At 42.2% G+C, this 16,202-nt stretch overlaps 1 protein-coding gene across 5 annotated transcripts in view; it reads left to right on the top strand.

The window, feature by feature from the left end:
* cacna2d2a (calcium channel, voltage-dependent, alpha 2/delta subunit 2a) overlaps window positions 1–16,202 on the top strand; it is a 211,760-nt gene that overhangs the window by 132,318 nt on the left and 63,240 nt on the right. For 4 of the 5 annotated variants that reach the window (XM_054783714.1, XM_054783711.1, XM_054783712.1 and 1 more), the window contains one exon: window positions 5,473–5,611. In XM_054783714.1, coding sequence (XP_054639689.1) covers window positions 5,473–5,611 — 139 coding nt within the window. Of the gene's footprint in view, window positions 1–5,472; window positions 5,612–15,442; window positions 15,717–16,202 lie in introns of those variants that run through there. The other variant, XM_054783715.1, reaches the window with a different exon arrangement.

Here is a 16,202-nt window from a genome sequence, read left to right on the forward strand (position 1 = left end):
ACAAGATAGTAAAGTTGAAAAAGTTACCAGTACCCCATGAACGTGATGTCCACTTCCCCGTGGGACAAAAACGAGCTCCGAACTAACCGCATGTCACTGTGGTAAAAACGCACATTTGGAGTCCGAAGACAAGAAGGTAGGCAGATAACTCTAGCTAGCTAGCTAGCTAGCTAGCTACCGCCAGTGACAGCTAGGCAAAGCATGTAAACAAAGATGTAAGAAAAGTCGAACACACTGGCATGGATTGGCGTAGCCTGTGTCAAGTGGTCAAACTAAAACTGTTGAAGTTTTACAGACCAGTGTTGATTCTCGCGCCAATACGGGACAAAGTGTGTCCCTTTTCGACTCAGTACGGGTGGCGGCAACCCTGCGTGACACGGCACACGTGTCGATTTTGCCGCCGCACGCCCATGGGTTTTTATGATTGCCCTTGAAAGGCATTCATCTGCGTATGACGATCACATGTTTTTTACGGAAATCGATGCTAAACGATCGGAGCATTCCTATATTTTAGCAAGGAACTTCATTACATGACATATACCCCCAGTCACTTTCAGATGCACAGTAGCACCTACAGTCATGGAAAAAATGATTAGACCACCCTTGTTTCTTCACTTTCCTGTACATTTTATTCCCTGATACAACTAAAGGTACCTGTTTGGACAAATATAAGAATGACAACAAAAATAGCTCATAAGAGTTACATTTGTTTGGCAGTACAATGCTATAGCTAGTCATGTAAGAACTTAAGGGATTTTGTTATTATCAAGAAAACCATGGAGGTTGCTCGATATCAGCTCTTAAATTCAACTCTTATGAGCTGTATTTGTTATCATCTTTATATTTGTCCAACCAAATGTGCCTTTAGTTGTACCAGGCATTGAAATGGATCGATAAACAGAAGAAACAAGTTTGAGGAAGTTGGCTTTTTACTTGTAATAGTGTCGCAGAAAACTACACAAACCACGCTACATCGAACATAACGCCACACGCTAGCAAACACGCAAGGGTCTCCTTTTTTCCCCCCTCTGTTGGTCATGGTAAGTCGACACATTTCATCCAAGAGGAGACTGCGGGCAGCAAGAAAACAGAGCACTGCAGCAAAGTGGCCACTTTACCATACTGCAGCATCCAGAGCTAGGGCACAGGCACATGGTCAGCTAGGAATATGCTTGACCAATGAGTGGCCAGCCGGTGCTCATATGGTGTCGGCCCAGCACACCAACGGACCTGATCTGTTTTGGAAATGGAAATGTGTCAATTGCGAGTAGGTACGGCCGTAGAAAAGGGGGCATTCGTAGTGACATATTCATGTGGATTGTGTTGATTATTTGTCATTACTTGTACAGCACAAGTGGCGGTTTTACAGGTGCAATCTTTTTTACAATCCAAATTTCTCAGATTGCGACAGAGAGGACCAGAGGGGGGCAAGGGGGAAGGTGAAGGAGCAATAAATCATGGTGTGATATTCTCTTTGCACATGCCACTCCTTTGATTAATGACACAAGGCTTTAGGGCCTGTCAGCACATCTAATAGGAGGAGATCACTCATCATTAACACAATGAACACTTGGGGCAAGACACGCGTGACCCTCACTTTACTGACCCCGCCTTCACACAAGGAGGGTTGTTGATCAGCAGTACCATGGCCTGCCAATGAAAGTGTAATGTGAGGAATCAGAACGGAGGTGCATGGCAGGTAAGTGTCCTATCAAAGCATCTCCGATCCCTGACCTTTGCACTTTACCCCTAAATTGCTCCTCTTGTCATTCTGTTCTTTATCATGATGACTATTTTCATGTGATCCACTTTTAACAGCATTTGTGAAGACGAAGCTTGCGTGTGTGTTTTTCGGGTGTAACGGTATACACGGTGATGCACATTTTGTTTCCTCGGTGTACCGAAAATGAACGTGAACGGTGATTATGGCGTACCGTTACCGCCTGCATGTTAATGCCTGTGACACATGGTCAGTTCTCACCGTACGCATTGATAATGCATTTATTTGAAAACCTGAGCTGAAAAACAACTTCTACAATATTACTTTAGCCACCGCATTTAAATCCACTTTGAAGGCGTCCGTCAAATCTAACTACAGTTCATGCTTGATTATTCAGACAAATTTGAATGTCTTTTGACTGTCCTTGCTGTTGCAAAATGCATTTTTCAACCTACTGTGCTTTTTGTTTTCCTCCTGCTTGCTCTCATTGTCTCACTCAACACACGCACACACGTGCACACACCTGCTCAGACGTGACACACGTTAGGTTAACCCCAGTAAGCTGAAGGCAGGAAGGAAAAGAATCTTCCAAATGTCATATCTGGCCTCTCCAGCCATTAATTAATCCTAGAGAGCGAAGAGATAAAAATGAACAAATTGGCTAATGAATCGAGCAAAACAGGTGGTGGATGGTTGAAGAAAATGAACCAATCGGTCTTTGCTGCCTGCATTTATTCACTTCCTAATTAGAAAGTGCCTGCGTTAATTATGATAGGGCTCTTCTGAAGAAAGAATGAAAAGGGGGGCATAAAATTGCTCCCTGACAGAATTAATGTCACCAACAAACACCTCAGCTCTGTTTAGAGGCAATAATGTCATGAACCTTTTCATTTTACTAGCCTTGCCATGATCATTGTTCATTTTTTATGGAGGCCAATAATGAGCACCTTGTCACATTTTGCAGACTGATGACTGCATTCTCTTGAATGACTCGCTGCTGCGACCATCAAAGTCTTGCTTTCGCTTGCGATGATCTTCACCGCCGTTTCTTCGGGTGACTTTATTTATTTAGCAGCAGTGTCCCCTGGCTCGTCCCAACAACAGCTTGTAATTGCATTTTAATAGTCAATTAAAGTGGGCCCATCAATCACCGTCTGCCTCGGACATGCGCTTTTGATTTAATGAAGCCCAAAAAACAACAGGTTTCGTCATGTCACATCCAATTAACCCGTGCTGCTTTATTAACATACAAAGCACGTTAAAAATGCAAGGTTTTCATCGTCAGAACGCAGAGATGTGTTCACTCTTCAATGTGCATTTGGGTTAACATGTATTCAACAAATGAAGCCTAATGGGGGATGACAAATAACGAGACAACAGAAGCATGAGGGTCTACTCGTGTTTGGGAGCGTACCAAAGCGGAGCAAACATTCATTCATCTTTGTTTAGTTTACAAAAACCCCAGCGTGAACCCACCTCCCACGTCTTGCCTTCTGGGGTTTGTTCTGTCTGCGTGCATGTAGCAGGCTTCCGAAGCCCTGGGAGCAAGGACACTTCGATCAATTTGCCTCAATTATACAAATGATCCTACATTCCTGACTCATGAAGATAAACACAGTAGCTTCATGTTCGCTGTTAAGCGTAAACAATGACTTTCCAATGAAAGGCTATTGTAAGCCATGTATCGCCACTTCATGACAATTTAGATTACAATTGATTGCGTACAGTAATCCCTCGTTTATTGCGGTAAATTGGTTCCAGACTGCCTGTGATAAATGAATTTCCGCAAAGTAGAATTCCTTATTTATAAAGCAAATTTTTTCATAGAGCATATAAAACCTGTTTATGACCTTCTAAATATGGTTTTAACATTATTAGTCATGAAATAACACCCCATAGTCACCTTTACTCTCGTATTAACCCATATGGTAGACATAATAACAGGATCTAAGCCATTTAAGACATAAATAAGACTCAAGCGTGTTACTGTAAAGGCGTTCCGATGCTAGGGGAGTTGTTGAGCTTTAGCTTGCCGGGGGTTACAGCTGCAACAGTAGCTCGTGTTGGGGATTATTGTGCTTGTTGTGAGATAATTCAAACCTGCCCGTTGTTCCGCCAATCAATTCTGGTGCTTGAACATCACAGTAGCATTACTGACACCCGGTGTCCAGCGTCGAATGCTACATATCATCACAACGTATATGAATGCGTCTTCTGAATGCCTTGTACAGTCGTCCCTCGCTACATTGCTCCCTGACTACATCACGTTTTGTTTTTTAATTGTGCTGTCTTGTGGTTGACTATGGCCTGTTGATAGACAAGCATCAGGAATGTTATGAGACGTGACATTAGATTACATCACCTTTCACACTGCATGGAGACTGGCTACTGCCGGCATGCCATGGCTGAGAGCGAGTGAAAACAAGGTTCTCCTCTCATTCCGTGTGGAAGTGGTAAGCTTTTGGCTTCTTTGTCCTTCTTCCCCACTTCGTTTGAAACACTTTCTTATGTTTAGAATAAGGAAATTGGAGAGGCTAACTAGTTAGCTTAGTAGCTTGCAATGCAATGAACATAAACAGGTTTTCTATGCTCTAAGTATGAAAATATTCCTACTTCACAAAAATTCACTTATGGTCAGGTCTGGAATGAGTTAACTGCGATAAATGAGGGATTACTCTACTGTATTTGTATTTTAGTTCATTTAGCCATTTTTATGCTTGATAATGCTTCATTTAGACTAAATTACTTAAAGTGATTACATATGCCTATTTTTGACTAATAATAGGCTGTATTCAAACATGAAACTGAATGATTTATTAATTTGTATATTTTTGAAAAACTGAGTGAAGCCTTGAAATTTGAAGCGCAAAGTGGCGACAGATTACTGTATTCAGTTTGTCCATGTTGTCCTGCATGTAGCCAAACGGCCGATGAAGACATGTTTCATAAAGCTACGTCTACCTCCAGGTACCACCATTCACCTGTGAAACACGTACGCCCGCTTTAGACCACAACACATAACACGCTGAAGATGAAAGCCGTCTCAATGCATTGATTAGATGGCATTGTTTCGTAAAATATGACTATTGGTTTGTCACAATTTATACTGCATTCATAACTCATGGATTTAAATAGCTTTATCTCCTATTGGGCCAGTTCAAGGACTTTGGAATGAAAGAATATTGTATCTCCACTTGATGTCACATTTACATTCCCTGCGTTCTCCTGCATGTCCTGTCAGAAGCATGTAGCCAAGCAACCAATGACAACCTTTATTACAGAGCCATGTTCATCACAAATATCTCCATTCGCCTTCAAAGCACGTACGTCCACTTTAGACCGCACCTCCTCCTTTCACTTTGCATTGCAGACGAGCGACATTTCCATTTTGTTGCATTCATTTGATGACATTGTTTGCGCCATAAATAATAACTGTTTTGTCACAGAAATCCATGATGATGCAGAAGTTCTGAGTGTGTCTGCTTCGTCGTATAAAAGTGTATTTTGGAAACCTGCTCAACTTTTGACCACAGGAAACAAAAACAGTGCTGCTTGTGTTCAAAAGACTGGGAAAGTTTTCTGTCTTCACCTTGTTTGTGGTGTGACAAATAAGTGTCCGTGTTTGCACAAATGGGCACCGCCAAGCCACACGGACCATGACAGAATGTGTTAGCGTATTTGCCTCTTCATCTATCTGCTCTGTTTTATTGATTTATATGCTGATTCGTGCACGTGTGCGTGTGTTTGTGTAGGCGGAGGACGGAGAAGAAGAGAATCCGCTGGAAAGCGCGTCCTCCGTGGAGCTGGAGTTTGTGGACGATCCTAATTTCAAAAACAAGGTCAACTACTCTTCCAGCGCCGTCCAGATTCCAACCGACATCTACAAAGGCTGTAAGCGTACACACGCTCGCCCTCGTTATTACCACTCTGCCAGCTGGCGCTTGAATTCACTTCATTAACATGAAATTGCTCCGCTGTGTCATGGCTAAGAGACATACTTGCTCATCATGATGTTGACTTTCTGGCCTGTGCTTCAACCTGTAGGCCTTCTAATGAAAGACACTGCATGGCGTCTGCCGCATTCCTTTTATCAGGACAAATGTGCATGTGCTTATCAAAGTACTGCTTGTAGAAGCCCACAAGCGTTGTTATCTGACGTACTCGCTTTTAACCACAAACCAGTAGCAGCTACCACGTAACTGGTACAACCAACCAACTACTAGGTGTGAACTACTACCAACAAGCTACTATCTACTGTATATATTTCTACCCACATGCCGCTAGCTACCAGCTGTGTGTAACTGCTACCTCCAGGCAACTAGTAAGAAGTACAAACTGCTAGTTACAGTACATGCTACTCAGCACCAGCTACTAGTAATAAAGTACAACTACAAGCTTCAAGTTGCATGCTGTAAGGTCACAGGTGCTAGTTACGTGCAGTGGCGGTTCCAGCTATGGGCCTCATGGGCAATTGCCCAGGGCGCGATTCTCTAGGGGGCGCCGCGAGGGGAGAAAGAACAAAAAATCCTCTTTACTCGTGCTCAGCGCTCATCACATCCTCATCAAGTCAGCACATATGTGTGGCAGATGGGCGTCGTCTACAGGCGTGATACTCGCACCCCCAACTAGTAGCAACTCGCAGCTCGTAGGGGCAGCGAGGGGGCCTGTAAAAAAAAGTAAATTACCACAGTATTTGCTAAAAAATAAAACATATTTAATTGCTAATATTTTATTATTTTAATTATATCGGAGACCAAGAGTCTCAAACATGTTATTTCACTTTGAAAATGTGAAATAAAAAGGAGGAATTGTGAGTGGATATGAGGATATGGTGGGAGATGGTGATACAATGAATTCATTTGTGCCGACAAAACACGGGAAAAAAAAGTCAAAGCCATCAGGTGTGCAATTTAGAAAGAAGAGGAGAAACGGTTCAAAGAGAAAGGTATGGAGCTACAGCATCACTTTCTTTCTTGACTGAGAGTTTTAATTGTAAATGTGGATTTAAGTCAAATGCAGTTTGACTTAAATCTTTTTTTGCTTGTTTATTAATATATTTTGTAGGCTTTTGTGGCAATTTATAAGTTTTAATTTTAAAAAATGTAAAAACTTTGTAAAGAAAAACTAATAGTGGGATTTTGTGTCAGTGCGGGGTGGCGAGGGGCGATGGGTGTGGGGGCGGCACAGCTTCGGACCGCCCAGGGCGCCATTCAAGCCAGAAGCAGTATGCAAAAAGCCAGCCACTGGTTATGTACTACTAGTAATAAAATACTATATACAGTCACTAGTTACATGCTATGAGGTGCCAGCTACCCACAAGCTACCAGTTACATGCTACAAAGTCCCATGTAGTAGTCACAAAATACTACCTGCAAGCTACTACAGTAGATACCTTTCACTAGCTACGAGGTACTACGATATGTACTGTGTGTATGTACAGTATGTACTAGTGTGTGTGTATGCATGTAGCGTAGTATCAGCCTACAGCACTCGAGCATACTAACATGATGCTGGATGACACCTGGACAACTCCGCATACTGTAGACACAGAGCCCCCCTGGTCCTCCACTCTTCCTGAATACACCCCCACTCCCCAAAAAAGGACAAAAGGCAACCCTTTTAGCTAGTGGGACTCCACTTCCACCTGTCTGTAATCAACTTCTAACCTTTCTTTTAGAAAAAGAAGCCGAGCACGTGCCGACTGACAGTCATTTTCATTTGTCTGCCTCTGCTTTTGTCTGGGTCTTTTCCATCTTTGTGCACCAGGGACCTCCAGTATACGGCACCTGTCTGTAACAATGCCCCCCAGCTGTGTCTCCAGACAAATCTTGTCAGAATTAGACGGTCGCCGTGTAGGCAGACGTGTCAAAGGCCTCGGCTAACTGACAATAGAGCAATCAGGCCTACACATTGTTCCCGCAGCCATTTTGTGGCAGCTCCGCTTCCGCCGACTGAAGATATGAGTCAGAGGAGAAAGGCCTTTTGATTGAGGCTGCTGCTGACTACACCATGAGAGCACTACGCTGCATTCCATAGCTCTTTAGGGGGAAATGTTTACCCTCAATGTACTTTGCTTGGCTCCCTTTGGGCCTTCTGCTAAGCTCACATTGTTCATTTGACAACACAACACGGGCCTACTCTATTGTAAAGGTGTGCCATACAAAAATACACATGTACGTTTTCCAAAATGCACAGCAAAGTACATTCAGGAATTAAAAACATTTTGAAAAAACAACAAGAGCGCAGGTGGTTATCTTCGAACCAGATGGAATTCAGGAGCTCGATGAAAGTCCCAAATGATATTGTCGCCAAATCTACTAATTCATTCTTAAATTAAGCATTTTCAAGCATTAAAGTGGCTACATGAACGAAAATACAAAAATAAGGCATTCAAAAGACGTGATGTGAAGTGTAATACAGTTTCTGTGACTTGTGTGCGCCTTTAAAAAGCGAGGCTTGGCAAGTGTGATGTCAGCTAGCTAGAGTTGACTGCTAACTGAGTGCTAGCCGCAGGTTAGCTGTGTAGAGAGTGGCCGACAGCAGCTCCTGTTTGAATGTTCACTGCATGTGTTCTCCGCATGTTAGTAAAGCGATTGATTTGTCTTTACTTTGTAATATTGCTGACGTAGGTTTCTACCCCTGGAACAGGTTAGTGCCATTTTATTTATTTCCTCTGGGAAAATGTATGTGTAAACACTGTTGTTTTTGGCAGCCATTTTATTTGTAGTTTTAGTCTTTTGGGCACAAATGCTTGTTGTTTTAGTCACATTTTAGTCATTTCTTTATGTGATAGTTTTAGTCCAGATCTAGTCGACAAAAATTCAACCAGGTTTTAGTCCGTTTTAGTACAAAAATAATAATAATTTAAAATATAATTTATGTCAATAAGTGTTGGATGAGGGAAAAAAAACAGAGGTTGATACAATGACTCCCTCTGTATACAAAGCACACTGTGGAATTGTATGTAAATGCATATCAATTTCGGAAAAACGCGCCATTATTTTATTTAAAAAATAATATACAGTTACAAATCCCATAGTTTTTGCATGTTTATGTTGTTTGTTGTGAGCGCCAACCCGTCACACTTGGTGCGACGGTCCTTGAATGCACCATTGTGCATGTGTTAACTTACTCCCACGCTGCACAGACAGACTACTATGCTGTATTGCTCCCTTGTTTCTTTCACGTCATATTTGCTCCCAAATGGTGATACTATGGTGGAATGCATAAAGGTTACGTTTTGGTGACCTTATTGAGTGCTAACGTGCATACTGGGCGGCGGTTCTATCCTAGCTCCCTGCACCTGGGCAATACGCTTCACCCACTTTGCCTCTGTTGCTGCCCACACTGGTGTGTAGATGTGAATAAATGTTTGGTGGTGGTCGGAGAGGCCGTAGGCCACGTTTTTGTTAGAGTACCTCAAGGTACCTCAAGCTGTGGCTACAGATGTAGATTACCAGTGCGTGACTGAGGAGTGAATGAATAATGGGTTCGTCATTGTGAAGCGTTTTGGGTGCCTTGAAAAGTGCTATATAAAAATCTAATCCATTATTATTATTATTATTATATTTGTTGGCGCACCACCTCAAGATAGTTCATGCTAGCACTCACATCAAACAGCGACATAATAATCTTCTGCCTGAGATTTGCGGGTCAGAAAAAGTCGGGGATCGCTGTGTCGGCCACCCGCTAACATTTCCATCCAGTCTTGTCAAGGAAAACACACACCCACCACTCGTCACGTTCTTGTCATCAAAGAGCCGCCGTGTTTAGCTCGTCACCATCTCGTTTTCATCGTTCGGCAACGAAATCATTTTGTTATCGTTGACGAAAACAACACTGTTTGTAAATTACAACACGTAGACGGTGGACCAGCACAATGATTGCCTTTAATCTCGGTGGTGTAAATAAAAAAAAAAAAAGACCAAAATGAAGATTGTAAGCAGTTGTAAATGTGTGTGCTGAGCAGCACCTAGTCAGTGGCGCATGCTTTGATTAGGCCGCATCGCTAATGTAGTGCGTCAATTGACTGCCTGCCTGCTTTCCTCAGCACAACAATATGAATTACTGCTCACAGCCAAATGGACGACTGTGACGATGGCCTCAGAGCGAGAGAGAGAGAGAGAGGCAGCGATTGAGGAAAAGATAGAAGGAATTGAAGTGAGAGCAGAGTGAAACAGATGAGACACTTCTATAATAGAAACCATTTAGAGCAGGGAATTTTTTCTCCTCCTTTTCTTTCATTGTGATCCTTCCAGAAGCTAAATGAGGCGGCCGACACGTCCTGGTTTGATTTGTCTGCTAGGCCCCATGTCCATTTATTGAGATGGAGAGTGTTCCCTGAGCGTCGTAATGAACCATTTTATGATTCATTATCCTGCCGCTGATTCCTGCCGCCGAGCTTGCAAACTTCCTAATTAGCTTAGGTCAAACATTCATAGTTTTGCTTCTCGTTTTGCTTTCTTACGACGGAATGGACGCGGCGAGCGCGGCCACAGAGCAATAGATTGGTGCGAGTGGTGTCATCAGTGCATGAAATGCCGTGATTGTCACGGGCATGGCCTGGAAATGAGGCGCTCTTGTAATAATATCACCTTCAAAAATAATCATTATGAAACGAGCGTTCTTCCTAATGTGCTTTCCAAAAACATTTGGTTTTTATTAGGCATTTCGTTGCCAAACTCAGACACATATTGCTTTTCAAAATATTTAACTTGGTCTTTTTTTTTTTTCAACTATTTTTAATAAATCCGCAGTAGGTCCAAGAATAGGCTGGTGGAAGTATGCTGGAATTTAGACAATTTGAACACGCTGTTTTGTCTTACTGTATCTTTAATGCTAATGACTTGTGAGTGTCTCCAAGAAGCACTGTTGTGCACCACTTTTTGCATACTGCACATACCAGCTATCACCTCATGACAGACCTCGGCCCAGATACGGACCCGGTGATGGCCCTTTATGGACCCGTGCCCGATTAAAGTGAAAGGGAAATATAATAACAACACATAATCATACTCGCGGACCAATCGCAGCGTCAGTTTGCTTCAGTTATTACGGTTACGTGACAGCAAACGCGGTGATGTCACTCAAAAGGAGCCAATGATATCGTTTGTTTGCTCGTGGAGAAGTGAATGAAGTGAACATTTAAAAGTGAATGGACGGACCAATATATGTTCATTCTTCCAGAATCCAGTGCCAAACCGATACGCGATGTTGCCTGATAAAACACACATGGTTCCAGGTCTGATGTGAGAGCGTGGAAAATAACGGCGCTTAGAGCCCAGTTTGACACATCTACAAGAGTCATAACACATTCATGGATGGATTTTGGAGCAAAACAAAACATTTTTTCCCTGCCGGGAGAGTTGTGAAGGAGTGCTGCTGCAGAGGTCGCACTCAAAGTTAAACAAAAAGAGGAATTGTGTGACAAATCCCAACGTAATAATACAAGAAGACGAAAATGTGACTTGCGGACTCCCACGTGTGTCGTGCGCCACATGTGCACCCCTCATGCAGTACATCGGATATTGGGGTATATCGCTGATGCATCGCAAATGATCAAACTTACAGCTCCCACATCTGTAGCTGATTGCCAGCCAGTCTTTATTTTAAGATGTGTAGTGAAGCCTTTTTTTTCTTTTTTTTAACTTTACAAAGCTGTCGTCTATGAAGCTCGGGTCAGCTCAGAAGTGGTGTCATGTCTGTGTTAGACATTATTAATTTCGTCTTGAGCACTTCCGTGACTGCACTGAACAACGTTCATGTCCACGTTTGTCATTTATAAGAGAATCTAAATGAACACAATGGTTTTGCATATATTGCCCAAGCATGCAGTGTAGTTTCCCTGTTATTAACCGAGCATTTGCTGTGTGCACTGGCCTGATAGCACATGCCTACATGAATGTTCATATGACAATAAGCAATGGCAGCTCCCAGCAGGGAATAAAGAAAGCCCCCCCGCAATGAATGTGGGAAGTCCTTTTCATGAAATGCAAAGTCTAAATCCGCTGCATGTGGCGCCCGTTCCAGCTGCAGAATGTCATGTAGTCACGCCACAACCGCGCCATTCAACTTGGTTATCGGGAAGGCACAAAGACCAGCCACAACAGAAATGTGCAGGGCAAACATTTGAGCGATTAAGGCATGTGATATTACAGTGGGAAAATAAGTATTTGATCACCTGCTGATTGCGTAGGTTGTACACCCTGACAAAGACAGGAACAGTAGCTTCATATTAACAGAGAGACAGAATATGGAACCAAAATCCAGAATAACCCGTCTGCAGTTTGACAATCCACAAGAAACGTCAAGTCACCACCGCGTGGATGCTTTGTCTGGGATCTTGGCGAGTTTGCCAGGCGCACTGTTTGGCCATACGATAACCAAGACGGTGTACGGAAGCCGAGGAACGTTTTTGTCGAGAACGGAATCCTACAAAATCCAGTGCATCTGAAAACCAAGGTACCACTGTACTACATCAAAAAGGCATTTCACTCAATCCAATACACATGAATGTATAACCTTTATTATTTTTGTACATTCTGTCTCTGTTACAATAAATCATAAAATGTTGGCAATGCGGTAAGCTCACAAAATCAGCAGGGGTTCCAGTACTTCTTCCGGTTCCAGTACAGTGTATAAACAGTGATCGACTGGCTCGTAGTAGAGAAAAGACCACCTCTGCCTGTGCCAACGTTCACTATTCCTTACCTACAACCTGCGGTGGAAGAAATGTTACTTGTACAAAATCAACTTTTGGTTACACATCCTCAGGACTGTTCCAAAAGAGGAAGGTCTTTTTTGTGATAATGAGTGTGTTGGCAGGGTGTATTTGTTTCACACGCTGGCGGGGGGAAGCCTCCCTGTCAAGCAGCTCACGCCCCACTGAAGATCAACTCAGTCCCTCTTAACATCAAACCACATTTAAATGTAGAAAGGGGGGGAAAAGACGTGATAGAAATAGAAGGATGAAGGAAATGTATTCACATGTAAAACCAAAAGGTGGTGGGGGTGCCTTTGGCCTTCCGTCATCCGCCACTGTCGTGTGTGCTCATTGAAGGAGGACTATCGTTTACCTGCACACTAATTATAACAGCAAACTCCACTTCACTCACCAGCAGGCTCGCAAATGACGTTTCATGTGCTGCTCTGCTTTAATTGGAGGGATTATTGAGAGATGTGGCAAATTCTCTCCCAGGTTGTTCTCCTCACATCAGGAACGTACCATCTCAAGTTGTCACCGTGCGCCATCGACACGACTCGGTACATATCTCACGGTTGGGTTCAGTAAGGGAACAAAATGGGAAAACGTGAAACGGACTTTGCTTTTGTGTAAACCGCTTTAATGTTTTTTTTAAATGAAGCATTTAAAAAAAACTGCTCTCAGGTCATTCTCCAATAAATGTTGCAGACAAGTTTGAAGAGTGTGAATTCTTTTTAGTGAAGTTCCTTAAGTTCCTGCAGTCAGCTTGTCGCCACGTTGCCCATCCTTACTGAACAATGGTGGCACGCTGCTTTTGTCTTATCCACTCATCTTTGCCCCTTTATGCCAGGGGTGTGCAAAGTGCGGCCCGGGGGCCATTTCCGGCCTGTGACTGTTTTCTTTATTGGCCCACAGCACATTGTAAAAATATAATGTAACAAGGAAACTTTAAAAAAGAAAACAGCAGCAGCCAAAATGGAAAAATCTGCAGTAATATTACAATAAAGTCAAAATATTAACAGAAAATAGTTGTAATCTAACTATAAAAGATTTTTTTATGAGAATGACGTCGTAATATAACAAAAAATAACGTAATTTTAGTGGCATAAAGTTGAAATATTTAAGGAAAAGATTATATTTTTTTAAAGTGGTAATATTATGAGAAGCAAACAAAACAAAGTTGTAATTTTTGGAAAATTATGTTGCGAAGAAATCATAATGTTAAAAGAATGAAGTCAAAATACCGAGAAGAAAATAAAAAAAAAAAAACTGCAGAAACGAAAAAAAAACAGCTTTAGTTTTACAAACTGAAAATGTATTACTATTTTCTGTTCAAATTAACAGAAAATAGTAAATAGTAATATTATGAGACACAAACAAAACTAAATAAAGTTGTAATTTTTGGAGAATTAGGTTTGGGAAAATGTTATAATATTATCGGAATAAATGGAAAATATGGGAATAAAGTCTTGATATTACAAGAAGAAAGAAGATTACTTCTTAAATATAGATAGATAAATATTAGAAAAATTTAAAAAAACAGCAGAAATGAAAAAAAACAGCTGTAATTTTACAAAAAATAAAGCTAAATATTAACAAAAAAACATTTATTCTGACGAGACAAAGAGCCTCCATTTTACAAGAATAAATAAAGAAAGTCATTTTAGTAGAATGGACTTGGAAATCTAAAAAATATGTTAGGTTGGGGAAAATGTTAGAATATCATGGGAATAAATAATAATATGCAGGGTTTTTTTTAATATGTGGAACTTCTTAACATATCTACATGTGTTGCTTTCCAAAATATCAAAGTGGCCCTCGCTGAACCCCTGGTTTCAGTATTTCACCAGGAAGGTTCCCAAACAGGAGACTTTAACGGCAAAAGAGGGTTTTCGAGGTCTATCTTCCCCTTGGCGCTATCACTAGCCATGACTAGTCAAAGGCAGGACTTCACTGTATTTGTTTACCAAGTAGACGCATGCTGCCATAAACACTCCCTGTCCCGCACTTAATGTGTCCCACGTGGGAACCTTAATACTCCTCGGTGCCATACCAAATGTTCTGCACTGAAAAACCCAAGTAGGAATGCACATGTACTGTTACCATCATCACTGGTCCTCAGTGACAAATTGGAATTGTAATGTGTTCATGCTGATCTTTTGTTTTGCTTAGAAATAGTCTTTATATTGTGTCACCCCGAGGAAAAGTCCAAACAGACACGTATCCTTTTTCTCAGCAGTATAGACGCACACTTTTGTTGTTGTTTTTTTTCATGGGTGTGTGAGCCTGCTGCACAATCGCTTTGCAGTGCAGCATGAAAGGGCTCAGGTTTAGGCTTTTAGGCCACCTAGCTATCCTGAGGGAAGACGGGGTGGGAAAACGTAAGGTGATACAAGGGTGAAAATACAAAAAATGACTACAACACACACACACACACGCACACACACACACACACACAGTGGGAATTAGAATTGTAACTGTGACGCTCCATGCAAACACCGTGCCTGCAGGGAGACATGTTGTCGCTTTCCACAAGTTGTGAACATCACAGTTTTGTTTGTCTGCTTTGTGTTGAGCTAGAGCAGGGGTCGGGAACCGATGGCTCGCGAGCCAAAAATGGCTCTTTTGATGTCTGCCTCTGGCTCTCACACGTTTCTTAACACTATACATTTTTTAAATTTTACTTTTTGTTTTCGCTGACATTTTAAATTAAAACGTTACAGAAAGGACAGTGTTAAAAAAAAAAAACGTTCAAAATATAAAACATAATAAGGGATGCCTGAAAATGTGATATCGGTCAATATCGGTGTCTGGATTTTTCCCTATAATGAAGACGATAGTAAACAAAATGCTGTATGAAGGCCTATGGGCTCCCGTATTTGCCGGTGCGCATATGATGACCTCATCAAACCGCCTCTCAAGCGTGTAAACGAACATGGTTGGCTAGTAAGTAGCAAGCTAGCTGGCTCCTTCCATCTGTTTTCTATGCTGCCTATCCTCACTGGTAGGAATGTTAGAATTCCCGGAAGTAAGCGACAGTGAAATCTGACACTGTGTGTGCGCGCTCGATTAGGAGAGTCCGTGTTGACGTCTGTGAAAATGCTGCTTTTTCATATGCATGTGATATCGGGTGTATTTTCATTCGTACACATGTTTGTTAGGTAGATTACTTCTTCATCTTCAAATTTGTATCTGTAATTTTGGACCACCTCGACTCATACGACAGCTTTGAATGTTAAATCCAACTTTAAGCCTTTCAAACTCAGTGATCGGAGATTCAGGACAAGATGAAAGGTATGTAGGATATAAAATCACTTTATTATCTATCTGCAGATGAAATTTCATTCAAATCTGATGTGAAATATGTTCATTTTGGCCCAGAATTACCGTGTACATGCAATTTGTAGTGGGGCGTGGAAGCGAACACAGCGTGCTGCTGCATAGTGGCGGAGCTACGTGGTGGCCACCTGGTCACTCTCAGGCCACCTCCTGGCCACATTTCAGGTATCAACTTATTGCCACCCCTATGTGAGTAATGGTCCCACCTTGGCCACCCCAGTGGAACATTTCTGGCTGCGCTAGGAGTGCTGGGCCTACATGAAAATTATGACACTTGATTTTCTTCCTGCCGCACGGAGGCCTAGTGGTTAGCATGTTGGCCACATAGTCAGGAGATCGGGAAGATCTGGGTTCGAGACTCCGTTGTCTCTGTGTGGAGTCAGCTGGGATAGGCTCCAGCACACCCACGACCCAAGTGAGGACAAGAGGCACAGAAGATGG

Source organism: Dunckerocampus dactyliophorus, chromosome 8 (assembly GCF_027744805.1).
Source record: "Dunckerocampus dactyliophorus isolate RoL2022-P2 chromosome 8, RoL_Ddac_1.1, whole genome shotgun sequence".
NCBI classification, from domain to species: domain Eukaryota; kingdom Metazoa; phylum Chordata; class Actinopteri; order Syngnathiformes; family Syngnathidae; genus Dunckerocampus; species Dunckerocampus dactyliophorus.